The sequence below is a fragment of the Pinus tabuliformis genome, chromosome 3_1 (genome assembly GCF_031772625.1).
Source record: "Pinus tabuliformis cultivar Carrire ecotype Pingquan chromosome 3_1, CPIR1, whole genome shotgun sequence".
Lineage (NCBI taxonomy): Eukaryota > Viridiplantae > Streptophyta > Pinopsida > Pinales > Pinaceae > Pinus > Pinus tabuliformis.
In genome coordinates this window covers 15470000-15486926 of record NC_142301.1, presented here as the reverse complement: position 1 = coordinate 15486926, position 16927 = coordinate 15470000, and the positions used below count along the sequence as shown (strand labels likewise).

Below are 16927 nucleotides of genomic sequence, written 5' to 3'. Positions count from 1 at the left end.
TTGTGTAAACGGTCTGCCTCCAAGTAGCCAACTGCAGAATCCTCAAAAACCAGCAGACTGATGCGACGGTGGCCCTTTGGACCGTAGGCTTGTCTTGCCTTGATGGGTTTTGAATCCCCCCTTCAACGGACCAGCGTACAGCGTACAGTTCAAAAAATTTTGACACTAGCGTTAATACACAGTTGATTCAAGCGCAGATCCCAACCAAGGAACCTGATTCACGCATGGTTCTTCAATGGATGGTAGTGACTACAGAGTGGCAGTGACTGTGGAGGGGACAGAGAGTGCAATAGACAGTGGACAGAGAGCAGTAGGCAGTGGATAGAGAGCAGTAGGCAGAAGGGAGTTACAACTATTTTGGGAGCTAGCTCTGATACCATGTCAGGCCAGGCAGTAACTCCTCAAAGCAAAATTGATTCGTATGTATTATTCCTTCAGGTTGGTCTTCATTATATACATGAGGGAGACTGTTCACTTCATCTCCCGATGACTGTTCATGTCTCTTATTATTTATTTACATTGATTTTATTTATTTACCCAATCCTGATGATTAGGTGTCAACAATTTCCCATGGTATCTTGTCTCATCTTCTAGGAGGAGTCTTGAGTTATGCTAACTTCCTAACTCTTTAATTTTCTTGCATTTGTTAGAGTAGCTCACTAACCATTTAGATCTAGTTTCATTGTTAATCTAACTGCCATCTAGCTATTGTTTCTAACTTGCATTGCCTAAGCACTTCACTTGATTATCATCTATTGATCTAAATAGCTTTGGTTTATATTGAAATAGCATTTATTTGGCTAATAGATCTAAGTTCTATTGAAGTTGCTTATATCTCTCATCATTTAAATAACTTCTTGTGCTTTGTTTCACAAAAGAGCAAATTTCTAATTAAGAGCACTTGTGTTATTTCTCTAATTGACATTCTCCTTAAATGCTTTGTTTCATTGAGTAACTTTACATGCTTCATTGATCTTGTGATTTTGGGCTTAAAGTACTTTTCATCATAAGCGGATTAGCATTTCTCTCTTTGAAGCATATTATTTTAATTGCATCTCATTAAAGCATTGCACTAACATTTGCATTTCATTTGCATATTAGATCTAATCTTTGCATCTCACATATATTACTCTTGCATTCATTCATCTAACTTTCCCTTTCAATTGGTTATTTGTAATTAGAATTGTGGGCTAACTATTTCCTTGCAAGCTTTTCCTTATATTCTTGTACTCAATTTAATGTATTTGTCTTTTGATTGTCATATCATAAATTAAGCATCTTTACTTGAAGTACAAGTTTTCTTTCTTGCAAGTTTTACCTTAAGTCTTATTGCTCATAATTTTAATTGCTTATAATCTCTTGGTTTCTTGTACTAGTGCTGGTCTTGCAACATTACTTATCTTATAGCTTGAAATATCCTTGTGCAAGTGTTATAATTTGTCTTGAGCATTGTTTATAAGGGCACTATTCTATCATTTATTTATCTCATTAAGTGTCTTATTGAAATAACTAAATCTATCTTTAATAACCACATTGCTCATTAATCACACTTGCAAATTAATTATAATCAAGTTCATAAGATAACCAAGTGTATCTCCTAGAACTTGTTGGTTCCCAACAAGTTTCCCCTTATCCTTCACCTCTCACCTTTAGAGACTACCCCCCTTAGCTTGCCTAGGAGATCGCTAGAACGGAGTGGGCAGAGATTAGAGTGACAGCCCCTGCCCTGAGCATTGTTGCCCTTGGTATACACTTCGGGGGACAACAATGCCGACTTGTTCTCTTGTAGACTGACTTGACCTTGGAGGGTCTTTTGACACAATTTTTACTCAAATAAATTATTTTGCCTCGATACAAGATACCCAATGGGGTCTATTACATATGAAAATGACTATTTTGACTCTTTGACATTATGACAAACCCTAGAAGCACACAATGAGTGCTTTGAACTAAAAATAAATTGACCATGAGAATGAAACCCATGCTATAATATAATAATAATAAATTTTTCTTTTCTCTTTACATCAAATACATAAAATCAACAATACATAAGACATTATGAAGACTGAACCTAGTTACATATTCCAACACCAAACAAATAATAATTTCTTTAACTGTATTGCATGAGAGTTTTTTAATCATTTCAAAAATCAAAAACAAAAACAAAAAAAACAGAAAATATAAATCACCTTTTAGGCACGCGCGGCAAAGCAACATCACATGCATAATCAGTCGTCAAAAGTTCATCGATAAACTCATCCACATGACTCAATCCAAAACCTGAAGACAAAATATTCTTCATTAATGAGTATAAAGGAACGATTAAATAAATTAAAAATGAGCAACAAAACCTAATCTTCATAGCACTTGCAACTTTAAGATATATTGAACATTTATGACAACAAAAACACACAGATAATAATAAAGGCACATTGTTTGGCATGTAAAAATGATCAGAAACAATAACTGCCAAAACTTACTTCCATCTGCAAGCTTACGTCGTAGCTTTCGATAGTCATTGTATAAAGGTTCCAAATATTGATAAACATCAGTTGGTTTACCAACAAGGCGCAAATACAAAGCTCCAAGGATTCGAACATATCTGAAGGAGATATATTGTAAATAATTCATTATAAGAACACAAAATTTAAGGATAACCATTTTACAGCACTTAAACCAAAGATGTTTCATAAACAAAGCACAAATCCTATATACACAATTGTGAAATTGTCAATGGCTGATGAGACTAATCCTATATATGCAATTGTGAAATTGTCCATCCAATAACAATCATCCATTCAAAAATGAAAAAAACATTGCAACAAAAAACATTCAAGACAATCAGTGGATAATATTAGGAATTTATACTACAAAGATGTAATTTTTAACTAATGAAACTCTATATGAGAGCTAACCTTTTCCAGCATCTCGATAGCCTATTCATCCTGCCAAATAATCAGAAACCAGTCTAGCATATATTTAAATTTTATTGTAGGGAATGTAACTCAATAGAAATCAGATTATCAGCACCTCACTTTGGATGTCATCCCTGTAAGATTCAATAATTATTTGAAGCCTACATATGACCATGTAGATTTAAATCACATATTGTAGTATGGACAGTTTGTATTTTCTCTTATGAATGTTTTAGCTGGCCTCCCTGCAAGGCTTGTTTTAACTGAAGTCTAAACATTTGACCTTCTAAACTTTTCCTGGCTGACCAGTTTTGCTCAGAATCCGGCCCAAAATTCAGCAAAATTGTTGAAATTGCAGATATCAGTTGTGGAAATTGCATAATCTGGGTGCACCAAGGATTTTTCGGGGCACTGAATCTATCTATGAATTCAAGAATGCAATTTGAGTAATGGAAAATTGCATTTTCACCAACAATCCCATAGCCAGATTCCGGTGATAGTTGCCAGAAAAACAAAAAAGTTGAATGTTTAGAATTGTCCTTTGTTTTATCTTCAAGGAAATAAAACTAAGTTAGAAGCAAATATTAACATATTAGTTGAAGTATCCCATCTAGAATGTCCACCCTACAAATGCAATTTCTGCCGAGTTGGGATTCTCAACGAGTAACATCACTCTCACATTAATTCGCTTAAGAAAAAGTCATAAAGCATATATTTGAAAACATTTTTTTTAAGAAACACATCTTAAATTCCATAGGATACATCAGATAATCCTACATTAGCAAGCCAATGCATGAACATGTGAACTATCCCTCCCTACATAGGCAAGGAATACCAACATGTCTGCTTTGGCAGAAAATTCAAGAAAATCAATTTCTGAATAGTCCTAGCCTAGCAGAAAACTGTATCAGCAGATCAGATTTTTTTAATTTTAACTATGTTACCAGATCCGGCCTGCCAGAGTCTAATATCTTCCACAGATTGGATCCGGATACAGCAGGATCCAGCCCAGATCCATATCCTAATTGGAAATGCTGGAGGTTTTGCTCAGAATACATATCTGACCTTCTCAATGTCACTCATTTAGATCCTCTAGAAAGTCATTAAAACAAAACCATAAAATAATTCGTGGATTTTAAAAATATTAAGAAAGTACCTTGCATGGGGGGGCCTTAAACCCTAACAGGAACGAAATTTCTCCTACATTAAATTGGGGATCCAAATTGAGCATTAATGACAGCCTTACTATGACTCATTAACTGTTGTACTATATATGAATTAGCAACAGTGTCACATAACTAAATAGCAGCTGTACAATGAAACAATAACAGCTGTACTATGCAAATGACAGCAATATCAAACATCAAATGACAGATAAGATGCTGATTGATAGCAGGTTGTAATCTTCTTTTAGTGCATACCACGTCGTTTTTAAATGTAAGCCATACTCTGCAAATGCAAAACATGCTACAGCAGTTATAGCAGGCTGATCTGTATTGATTATCATTACAGTAAGCCAAACTGCATTTATTATTGCGTAGACTTAGAAGTTCGTGCATATAAACTAGTATATATTATAAATAGAGCAAAGGTTGCCTTATTCTCTATCAATCATTCTTCATTTTCCTCTTAATAAATACACTGACTTCAGCATTAACTTTTAATTTTAAATTCATTGTAATTGCAACATTAATGGTAGTAATGATTTTTTTATAGAAGTAATTGAATCAATAGTTATAGCATTAAATGCAAGATTTATTTAGCATTAGAAACAGTCCAACAGTGTGTTGATCACATCACTGATTTTGGCAATGTGCCAAAAAATTGTGATTTCTAACCTAAGCGAATTTTCAGATTTTTGCCAAAAAAAAATTCTGATTTTGAGAAAAATGAATATATTTTGTATTTTTAATGTTTGTCGTGGTTTTCCTACGGGGTTTAACTCAATTGGTGATCGCCTTGTTATGAAGTAATATGTAAAGCATGAGATTCAAAGTTCAAATCCCGTGGGTTAGAATCTAGACCAACAAAAAAAAAATTGTTTGCCGTGGTTTGCGGATTTTTTGCCAATGTTTCACCTAAAAATAGACACTGCTAAATCTAGCAACTTCTGGCATGTTAATGAAATCAGGCTCATCGAATTCAATTTTCTGCAAGGAATCCAAACATATGCTCAGAATTGTCATGCGAGCCCTAAACCCTTAACTACTAAAAATAGCAATGTCTCGCATATCGCCCAAAACAAGCTTTATCAGCATAGTGAACTCACAAGTATCCCAAATATGTAATCATCTCTGAATTGTGGACCTCCAAACACTATCTCTAAAAAGTAGGACAACTGCTAAAAAGTAAAAATAGCAATCTCCCCAAAACTGATGATTAATGCCTCTGAAAAGCCTCTGACTCCGAAATGAACTCAAATCACTGAAAAACCTGTACATGATGTCTATGAAAGCCATCTCTGACCTGTGTGAAAACTCTCTGAATACCAGCCTGATGAAAACTAGCTGGCTCTTAACCCTCTAATTCTAATAGGCAAATCTAAGGGTTAAGAAGGCCCAAATAGGAGTCTTTGTCTGAGTCACTATGGATAACAAACTAAGATGAAATAGGGGCGAAGTAGCAAATTGTAACGTAGATGTCTTTGGGGAGAGGGTCAAATACACTATGTTGAATCCCAATGAACCTGGTAAACTCATCTAAAACAACTAGGATATGGCCAGGAAATGGAAATGGGGCAGGCTCTCTTCTCAGTTAGTTGGGGATGAGACTGTTGCAAAGGAGACAAGTAACTAGTTCATTTGGTTGCTCAAAATTATGTCAGTGAGGCCTACAGTGCTGATTTTAGGATGCCTGAATTTGGGGTTCTAGATTCCTTGGGTCAAGAGTCGGTGGCATGGGATATGACAATAGGAGTGCGGACATTTCTTGGGACCAAGGGTGCTAAGGTCTGAATGTTTTTGAGTCACAAAGCCCTTTGCAGAGGGAGCTTGCTCTAGATGAATTGAAGACACAGGCAGAGGAGGGACAGATCAGCAGCCATATTTCAGCTATGGAGCATGGGGTTCCTCCTCTTTCTCGACACTATGATGGGTACTTTACTCAAGGGGCAAAGATCAATTCTATTGAGAACAAGGTCGAAATGATTTGACCTGGCACTGAATCTCCTTGCTGTGAATTTTTGGGTGGACAATCGCAACTGATAGCAGAAGCACATGCTTTCCCATCTGCCTCTGAAAGAGGTCCTGAAGTATTGTTCCCTATTAGTTCCACTGATATTAGCGTCAAAGGTTCTGGCCAGATCTTAGAGCCTCCTATGAAGAAGTCAGATTCAGAAGCATCAGATTCAGATTTAGAAGTCTGTTTCTAAATTTTTCTGTAAGGGCTGTGCATTATCTTTGTTTCAAGCTAGCCTAACCTCCTCTCCTCCTAGCTTTTGGACTCAAGGTGCCAAGAGAAGAGGAAAACCTAGGCCACTCGCTATCTTTTTTGTAGGCTGTCAGGTATAGACTTGGCTTATACCTTTCTGTGGTCTTGCTATGGTAGGCTTTGAGAGTGATTCAGGTTTCTTTCACAAGATGCTCTAAAATTTACCCTGTTATATTGGGCTTGTTTTTGGTTATAAGGGCGAAACTATGTAGATGGATTTAACACCATATATTTGATTCAGGATTATTTTGTTTTATTTTGAAGGTGCCCCATCTTGGCCAGTATATATGAGAACAGTCAGATATGTATGAACAATCTGTGCTTTTGTTGTAATGCCTCAGTGCCTTATTGAATATGAAAGAACTAAAAGAATTTTTCCTTGGAAAAAAAAATCATGCACTTAGTAAAAGCTACTGTTCACTCGATTTTTAACAAGAAGTTATCATGCACTAGGAACCAGTCCTAAGTTAGAACAAATGCTGCTTCTAAAGTAGATGACCAACAAATTAAAATGAAGCCCCAAAAAATAAAAATTAGTTAAAACTTGAACAAATGCCTTACTTGTAATCTTCATTCTTGATAAACTCTACGACAATCTCCTTCTCTGGTTGAATTTGAAGCATCTTCATCATAAGGCACATAAATGGAGTAGCTTTTCTGTTCCCTCCATAAGTGCCTCCAAAGTGGTCAAGCTCCATGGCTTTGTCTACCAATGTTTCAGCTGTCAGTCCAAAACATTGTTCCTTCCAATATGAATTCTGGTAGATCTTTGACCGTAGGATCTTCTCCACCAAATTCTGAGGGTTTGTTCCATGAACACTCTTGGCCGCTGGATCTGTTCTATTTGCCATTCGTGTCTTATATAGACATCAAACACCTTGCCAATTTCACAAAGCCTAGAACGCCATTACAAGCACAAAGATACCTAAACACCATCAAAATATCTCCTGATTAAAAAAAATTCTGACATAAAGTAGTGCCCTTAAATTAAATGCATACAGACACTATAATTTATTTTCATGGAAAGCAAGATCTTACAACTTAAATGCAAATCCTAGAAAGAATACAGGTACTACATATTTCAAGTACTTTTCAACATAATGAAGTCAAATGTTCATATCACAATCCCAATAATACATTGCAAACAAACGGTACTATTTTGTGACTCTGGTGAAAATGAGAAGTTAATTAGAAACAATAGACCAATAGGATGTTTACAAAGAATAGAAGCTGTTTACGGTACTGATTCACACTCCAAAAGCACAGAGTTACACTGGCCGACTACTGCTTATCTGGTTAATCCAAGATCCCCTTGCGGCTCTCTTATAACAACTGCTGGTTAGGGCTTGTGACAGCCCCTTCTGGTCCGAGCACAGTATTCCCTATCATGTAAATTACTCACAGCTACCCTGCTGAGGGAAGGCTGAACTCTGAGGAGGTCAAATGGCTTCAGGTCGGCTGTAGAAACCACTGTCCAGCAACTGGTTATGTCTAGTTATACCACAATCCGACAAGGTACCTGGAAAAGGGTCTCGCTGGCTTCTGCCTGCCTACAGCGCTTCAGTGCTTCAGATGAAGGCTACTGCAGCCTCTGTTATAAGCTGTTAAGGTCTCAAATCCCTCCGTTAACCTCAGACAGAACCCTTGTTCGCTGACTCAGACTCGGTGGCTGAACAGACCCTAGGGAAAGAGATTTTCTGCCTAGGAAAGAGCCCCGCTGTCCTTCTGTTTGTCCTTGGTGCCTCACAGGAAAGCACAGAGGATCCTCTGCCTCAGAAAAACTCGTGGAGGGTTACTGTTGAACAGGTTAGGGTTCCAGTGCCCTAAATTAGCCTCAGGCCGAAATGCTTGTGCCCAAAACGAACCCTTCTGCTGCATAGGTGCCCTGCTGCCTTCAAACTGGGTCTTGGTACCCTTGGGAGGACCTCCAGAGTCCGCTATATTGGGAGGACCTCCGGAGTGCGCTATATTGGGACTCCCTCAGCCAGAATCATGGTGACCAACCCACCGAAGTTCACAGTGAGAGACTCTTATGGATCTTCTTAGATAGATTTGATAACCAGATAATCCACCAGACCAAGCTAGAGATGCTCCAATGCTATTGTTGTGCCGTAACAAGGACAAGAAGCATCTAGCTAGGGTGGGATCACCTCCACCAAAACTAATCAAAAAGAAAGGGTCTTAAAACCCTCAGAGCCTCGGGCTCAAAAAAACAGAGGGAATTCAGTTCCAATTCGATGATTGAAAATGATTCTAACTCTTTCTTGTTTATAGATTTCCTTGTGGGGATTCTTATCCTTAAATTAAAGTAACGCTTTTTGCCCCAGCCACCCCAAAATTTACCCAATGTTGCCCCAAAACATTGGATAGTAGGTTCCCCTTTATCCATGACTATAGCCTACAGGGTTCTATAACCTATTTTGTCCTCCCTTGGCAATTAATCAATAGGGTACATTACACTTAAATTGTAAGTTTTATTATCAAAACCACAAGAAATTATCTTACTAATAGCAAGATTATTCTATCTGGATAATTCAAACAACATTTCTGAATAGGGATGGATAATCATGCTGGATGAATCCAGCTTTGACTTTCATGGGGAAGTTCATGTGCATGTGATGTATAATGTGACCACCAAAATTAACTTTGAAGTTCCTGATATGAGCACCGAGGTATATTTCCTCCTACCCTGCTAAAATTTCCTCCATAAACTTTTGCTAAAAATGTGAGAAAATCTAATGTAAGAGCGCCCTTACCCTTAATTTCATTTCTATGAACTAAATATATGAATCAGCCACTACAACATTTTTGAAATGAGAATAGCTTTTATTATCTGAATAGTAGTATGAGCCCTAGTAAAATCATCAATGTTGTCCAAATTTTGAATTATACTGTTTCTATAAGATATTATATAAAATGAGATGCAATATAATGCCACATAGTCTATTTTATTTTACAATTTATTTTATATGTATATATAAAAATAGTAAATATCAGTGTTGTTAAAAGCGCGATTAAATCGCGCTTTTTTCCTTAAGCCGATTTAATCGCGCTTTTTATGGGAAAAAGCGCCTAAAAAAATTTTTGCCGCTTTTTTCGTAAAAAAAGCTCGGGGGTCCCTGGCAGCACGATTTATAATGAAAATTGAAAAAAAATGAAAAAAAAAAAAAAAAGAATATTTTTGTACCAAACGCTTTTTTCCCGCTTTTTCCGATTTTTTCCGCTTTATTCCCGCCGCCGATTTAATCCCGCTCACGCTTTTAACAACATTGGTAAATATACACACATAACTATAACCTACAGGCTATAAGCTAAATTCAGAATGGAGAAGATGAGGTGGATGACACTAAGGTCACAGGCACAGTTGTTAGACATTATCGGTTGGCAAAACAGATCCCAAAAGCCTATAGCTCACCATCACTTATCTGCACTTCTGAAACATTGTCTTCAATTTGTTGCCAAGGCCTCTACCACCCGGGTTCTTTGTTCTTCTGTGTAGGGTTTCATACAGTATCAGCTCCAATCGTCAATGACCTCTAATTGCATTCAGCAATGTTACCCCTCATTTTGACACGAGGCAACCCTAGTGAATTTCTTCACTAGCTCTTGTATGTTTGAGCTTTGGACAGCCAGGGCACTTGTTTTCATGAGCTGGAGAGTTTGATAGCATGTGGAAGGACTACATGATGTCGCATAATACTTCTTCGGCAGTTGGTTTCATTCAGATTTTTAGGCGTTTTCACAGTTCCCAAGGTAGTTCACACTATAGAGGCAGCTCATAGTTCCCAAGGCACTAGTCACATCATCCGAGGCATTTTGGGGCCCATGAATCCCAAGGCACTGGTCATATTATCCAAGACACTATGGAGCTATTTCTACATACATGGGTCATCTCTTGACATGCGTTTCCTTCACTTTTGGAGGCATAATTCACTTGATTCGAGGATCACCTCTTTTGGAGGATTTATCTACAAGTTGTTTTAGCACATGGGAGCACTTTTTGACTCGGGAAGGGTCATTTCCTAGTTTGTGGAGGTTGCTTGCATGACTTGAGGGTGTTCCTTCACCTTACAAACTTAACATGTGGATGATAAAGATGACTTAGAGTAGTATTCATCTCTTTTTGGAGCTTATGTACCCCACACATGTGACTGTTCCTTCATTTGGTGCTAGGCAACATATTTTGACTATTTTTCATTGGAGGAGCATATTACCATATTTTGAGGGTCCCCCTTGCGTTTTGGAGAGACATTGAGGTCTTTGTACCCTAGTCGACCTCTCTTTTGTTGGATGACCTCCTCTCATGGAGGGTTTCTTGTACAGATGGCACATCTTTGCTGTATTTTGAATATCTCCTTTAATTTGTGAATGACAAGTCTTTTTTATAGCTCTCATGAGAAAGATCAAAGGGGACAGAAAACAATAAAGAATGAGAAGAATGAAGAGGCCTCCTCTATAAATAAAGGCTCTCCTGTCACTCCAATTTGTTGTTGTTGGATACGTCTTTGAGAATGCAACTTAGTTGAACACCTACTTATCAGAGGTTTTGGTGTCAATACTTGGAGCTCTTCTCTCTTTGTAACGTCCTCTACGAATTGAGGACAAATAGGACAAAGTAGCCTATCAATCCCCATAGGATATAGTCATAGTTACCAAATTCGAATTCAAATACGAATTCGAATTCAATTCGATACGGAAAAAATTCGACTACTTAAAATTCAATACGGGAAAAATTCGGAAATATAGATCTTATAAATTTTAATTATTTAAAAAATATATATTTTTTACTTTCTATCTTCTTGAACTAATTATTTATAAACTAAAACAATTGAAAATACTATAAATATATTTAATATTATATAATTCTATAAAAAAAAGACCATAAACCTATATTATTTTTAGAAAAGAGTAATTACCTCAAATCATAAATTTTAATATCTCTCTTAAAAATGAAAAATAATTTCATTATTAATCAATAACTAAAATCTAAATTCATGCTCATAGATTTAGCCGTTCCAAGTGGATCTAGTTGAAAGCACACTTTCAAAAGTTGATTTTGTTCTTCTAGTTAAACGCTTCACATTCTACTCATTCCAAGTGGATCTAGTTGAAAGCACACTTTCAAAAGTTGATTTTGTTCTTTTAGTTAAAAGTTGCACATTCTACTCATTCTAGGCTGGGGAAGCACACCCAAACCTTAATTCATGGTTTTCCATTTTGGAGCGTACAAAACATAGTTACCAAATTTGAAAAAAAATATGTATAAAATTTAATATGGAAAAAATTCCAAATTATATATCTTACAAATATTTATAAATAAGAAATTATTAATCTTTGTTGTAATTTATTATTTTAGTAACTATAAACTTACTATTTTCTACCATATTTCAATATGACACTGATTGTTTTTCAAAAATGCAAATTTTCTAATATACAATTTACTGTTTATATACCTTTTAATATAGAAATTTCCATTTTATATAGAAATTATATATCTTACAAATATTTGTAAATAAGAATTTAATGACCTTTGTTACATGAATTTATTATTTTAGTAACTATAAACTTACTATTTTCTACCATATTTCAAGATGACACTAATGGTTTTTCACAAATGCAAATTTTCTAATATGCAATTTACTATTTATATACCTTTTAATATAGAAATTTCCATTTTATATAGAAATTATATATCTTACAAATATTTATATATAGGAATTTAATAATCTTTGTTACATGAATTTATTATTTTAGTAACTATAAACTTACTATTTTCTCCCATATTTCAATATGAAACTGATTGTTTTTTATAAATACAAATTTTCTAATATACAATTTACTCTTTAAATACTTTTTAATATAAAAATTTCAATTTTTTAAATATTAAATTTTTTATTAACAAAAAACTTTACAAAATTAAACCACAATTATAATTTTTTAATATAAAACTTTTTTTTTAAATATTAAATTTTATATTTACAATTATTTCTTTTATCAAATTCCATAATTTTTCATATACAATTAACAAGTTATTATAACTTTTTTTAAATATATCAATTTTTTTTACCAAAAATAACAATATTAAATTTATTATTCACATGACCCCGTACCGAATTCGAATTAACGAATTTTCACTCGAACCGAACCGAATAGCCGTATTTCCAAATTTTCCAGGCCGATACGGCCGAACTTGGTAACTATGGATATAGTCCTCCATAAAGGGGGGAAACCCTAAAAATCCCATTGTTGAGAAAGTTTTGGGGCAGTTGAGCAAAGAAACCCAAAAATTGGGGCTTGAAGTAAAGTTTACTCAACCATTTTGAAAGAAGAGGCCCCTCTAGGAAATCTATAAATATGAGAGGAATCAATTCATTTTGGGCATCAAGTGTGGATCAATTTATCTCTGTTTTTAAAGCATGAGGCTCCGAGGGTTTTAAGACCCCTTTACCCTATCAATTTCGGTAGTGAAAGATTCCAACCTAGTTGACAAAACCTTCTACTATTTTTTTCTACTTGTTCTGGGCACAGGATATATCATCTGGAAGACAGCGCAGTTCTCTGTTGGTTGGTTTATTGAATTGGCACAGGACAATATATGGAAGGGCAGTGAAATTCTGTTATTTTTTTATCCCGGTTTCGGCACAGGTTTTCCCTCCATATCAAATCAACGAAATCTTTAAGTTTTGAAACAACACCTGGTAGCAAAATTGAACTCTTAAACATAAATCTAGGCAAATCATAGTTCTCTGCAGGACAACATGCAGATCCTAAGATAAAGAATTTCTGAGTCATAACGCTGGGCAACATAACCTTCTATTGTTCTGAGGCTGGAGTGATTAAGTATATCCACAGTTTCATTTGAAGACAAGTCGCAGTTGAATTATGGACTGAATTGAGCCTTGCAAGATTCCGCAAACTTGCTACGTACATCACTTCGAAACAGATCCCAAAGTCTGGCACAATCGCACAACCTGAACGTAATCCAATCTGAGCAATTAGTCGGTGTCCAATTGTACAGTTGTTTCATTCCAGGAACGCCGAGCGAGGACAGTTTTACCGTTTTTGTGCCTCGTACCACAAGCCGAAGCATTAACAAAGATCTTGTGTCGTCATTTGATTCTTCGGACACTGAGGCAGGAGCAGTGTTATAAGGACCCAACCGAACGGGCCGGTTCAGACTAGTCCGACCGTTTTGAGGCAAAAACTGGTTCGAACCAGTGACTTGAACCATTTTTGTCCGGTTCAATACGGTAAAGCCACATAGAAAGCAAGTGGGATCTTTTTTGCTTTTTTTCTTTTAAAGTTTGTCTTAGTTGGGCACTAACCCATAATAGGTGCCTATTAGCCTAATATTCAAGCATATGGCCCTACTATTGCTATGCATTTCATGATAATGTTAAAAATTTAAGTAAAAGAATGGAAAATGAAAGTAGTGACATTCTCCTTTAACTTTCATTTTCCATCCTTTTACTTAAATTTTTAACATTACCATGAAATGACTCAGGATGTTTGAGAGTGGTTTTGACCTCATTGGAGTTCATATATAGAAAGTAGAATTTTAGATCTCACTCAAAATCTAGCAGACTTAACAGTTTTCCAGGATTTTAGGATTGGGGGGATTGCAACGCTACATCGAATTTTCTCATGTACGAGGGTATGGAACTAGTATTTAATCAAGAGCACCAAGCCCTCTATGTACCTTGATGTTAGTGGCCTTGGTTGTTGAACTCCTCTATCATGAACCTACTTAAAAAAATACCCATCACTCAACAAAATCTTGACTTGACATGTTATAATTTTTCTATCTTAAATTAATCCTTAGAGGGTGATATTGATGACAAAGATCCCAATATAGGTAATGATTTTGATGATATGTAGGTATTTGTTGTAGCATATTTTTTTTGGATGCTAGAGGCCATGTGGAGCTTGTTTGCTGATGTATTTTCAGTTTAGAGATGGATTGCTCTTGGTGATATTTTGGTTATGTGCACCCTTACATGCTATATAAATGAGAACTTTTGCTTATTCGTGTACAAATGGTTTGGATTCATATGGATGCACATGAATATATATGTTTTTCTTTAAAACTTGAATATTTTGTGTTTTTGTTTGACCGGTTTTTGGTCCGGTTTTTTTACCGATTTCCGTACCGTTTTGACCGGTTTCCGTACGGTTCTGACTGGTTTCCGGTCCGGGGGGTATACTGGTTCAATTACCAGTCTGGTTCTGATAACTATGGGCAGGAGTGAGGAAGTTTTTTCGAGCTCGTTTCACAAGATCAAGGCTATAACAGTAAGCGAAGATCATGTGCAGATATTGGAGAGTAGATTGAAGCCAATCAGAGTTAGAGGCCGAATCCGAACCTGAGGTCAATCCAGATATCTCATTAATTTTCAGTATGCAGAAAGGCTCGGACCACTAATTAGGGTATTTTATTAAATTGGTGCACACTATTTGGATTGCATTGAAAATTATATTGGTTAAGCTTGTTCCAGATTATGTATTAATCATCGATAAGTATCATTTCGTTTAAAAGTTAGAATGATAAATACTTGGTTAAGTATTAGACGAATTGTCCCAGTGTGTTGAACGTGGAACATTTGTGATGTTGTGTCCCATTGGTATGAATCTATGAACCATATAATGCACTAAAAGGTTAATTGTTGTGTTGATTGAAGGGAAAAATTTATTGCTCTGTTTCAATTTATTGCAACAATTGGCACGCTTTATTGCAGAAGATGTTACTGGTGTTGAATTAATTTATGTATTGAAAGAAAATTGTTGATATCCTACGAAACCCTAGCATAAATTGTCCTAGCTCGCTACAGTGGTATCAGAGCGTTGGAATCCTACCAACCTATGAGTTTTGTGCATGTTTCCGAGAGACACAAGTAACGTTACAATCAAGAAGAACAAGGGTAATTGCAGGACAGCCATGGAAGGTAAGGAGGAACGAGGAGATCTAGACATCGGGGATCTCTTACATGTATTGATACATGGACAGACAGAAATATCAAATTTGATATTACAAAGGCAACAACAAAGACAACAGTTAATGCAAACGTTGGCCCAAGGTCAACAACTTGCTCAACTGATGACTCATCTCATAGGGAATGAAAATGTTGCTTGCAACAACAGAACTAACATGGAGGGAGTGGGAATCATAACCCCGATTATCCTAACACCAGGGAACCCAATAGACGGAGCCACTGACCATTGCTTCCTCAATTCATGAATAATCAAGCCGCAGAAAACCAAGAAGTTGTTGAACCAAACAAATTGTTGGACAGTTACTTTCGGGAATATGTCGTGCTAGAAGAGAACACGGGAGTTTCCATGACCTTCAATGAATACAGTAATTTCATATTCAGAAACATACCCAGGGGACAGCCTAATTCTGATCTAATACGCAAGGTGAGTAAACTTTCCCTTCCCTCATTTGATGGATCATCTAAATGTAAAGCAAGAGCTTGGGTGCAGAAATTGGACACCTACTTTAGGCTCAACCTTATGGCAGAAACAGACGCGATCCACTTTACCACATTGCATCTTAAAGGGGAAGCGCGTGAATGGTGGTATCATGGTTTAGTAACATTAGGGCATGCCAACATTACCTCTTAAGAAGATTTTACGCAAAGGTTGTGTTGACATGGCTAATGCTCGCTATGCCAACAAGGGGAACTAACCCGACCGCAAGCCCCAATTAGACCTACTTTCGTTTGGAATGGCTAGCTCTGACGGGTTTTAAGGGACCCCGTAAACTGTTTGAACATGTCAAAAGATTGCTTCCAGGAGGAAGACCTAAGTTCAATCAACAAAATAAAACAGCTAACCACTATGTATTAAATCTTATCTATACTACTTCTACTACTCTAATCTAGTCCTAGCTATCCTAATCTATCCTGCAAGAGCATAATACAGAGGTTTAAACATCATATATATGTGTTCAGCAAGAGCGTGATAAAGAAGGTTAAACATCATGCATAGGTTCAAGTCCAAATGAATCAATCACTGTATTCACAGCTGGACAAGACTGTATTAAAGCTAAATTGCAATCCAATCACTCATATAGGAATCCACATTCTTCTATGGAATTAAAACTACAACTGATGTTTAATTTAGTTTCAAATCAAAGACCATTCACAAGTTAACCATGAAACTGAATCACATTCAATTTAACAAGACTAATAGTGAACTGTAAGTCATCAATATGCATAAATATAAATCACATTTACATTCATGCCAGTAACAACACTCTGATCCAAAACAATACAATGAGTCTGAAACTAAAGGCTCCTTCTTCCCTCAAAAACAGTCCTCCTCATTCACAATAAAGCAACATTGTTCTTCTTGAAAATCAAAAGCCATTTCTCCTCTTCGGAGGTAATACTTATGCAAAAGCCCCATGACTCTAGGTCTACCCTGCCTCTTCATCTTCCCACTGTTTCAGATATGCAAATCGAGTACACAGAGGTAGGATTGTCAGCGTGACCGCTGGCATGTAGAAAGTATAATGGCCGGATCGATTCCTTTCCTGAGGAAGAGAACAGATGTTGGTGAAAAGGGTGACTGTCTGTTGCCTT

At 36.2% G+C, this 16927-nt stretch overlaps 1 protein-coding gene across 1 annotated transcript in view; it reads right to left on the bottom strand.

Annotated features, from left to right (window-relative positions):
• LOC149185547 (uncharacterized) overlaps positions 1-16927 on the bottom strand; it is a 152243-nt gene that overhangs the window by 121537 nt on the left and 13779 nt on the right. Inside the window, exons 2-4 of the mRNA XM_089410723.1 lie at positions 6906-7240; positions 2481-2602; positions 2190-2280 (exon numbers count right to left, since the gene is read on the bottom strand). Of these exons, the coding sequence (XP_089266849.1) occupies positions 2190-2280; positions 2481-2602; positions 6906-7195 (503 nt within the window). The 5' untranslated portion in view covers positions 7196-7240. The remainder of the gene's footprint in view (positions 1-2189; positions 2281-2480; positions 2603-6905; positions 7241-16927) is intronic.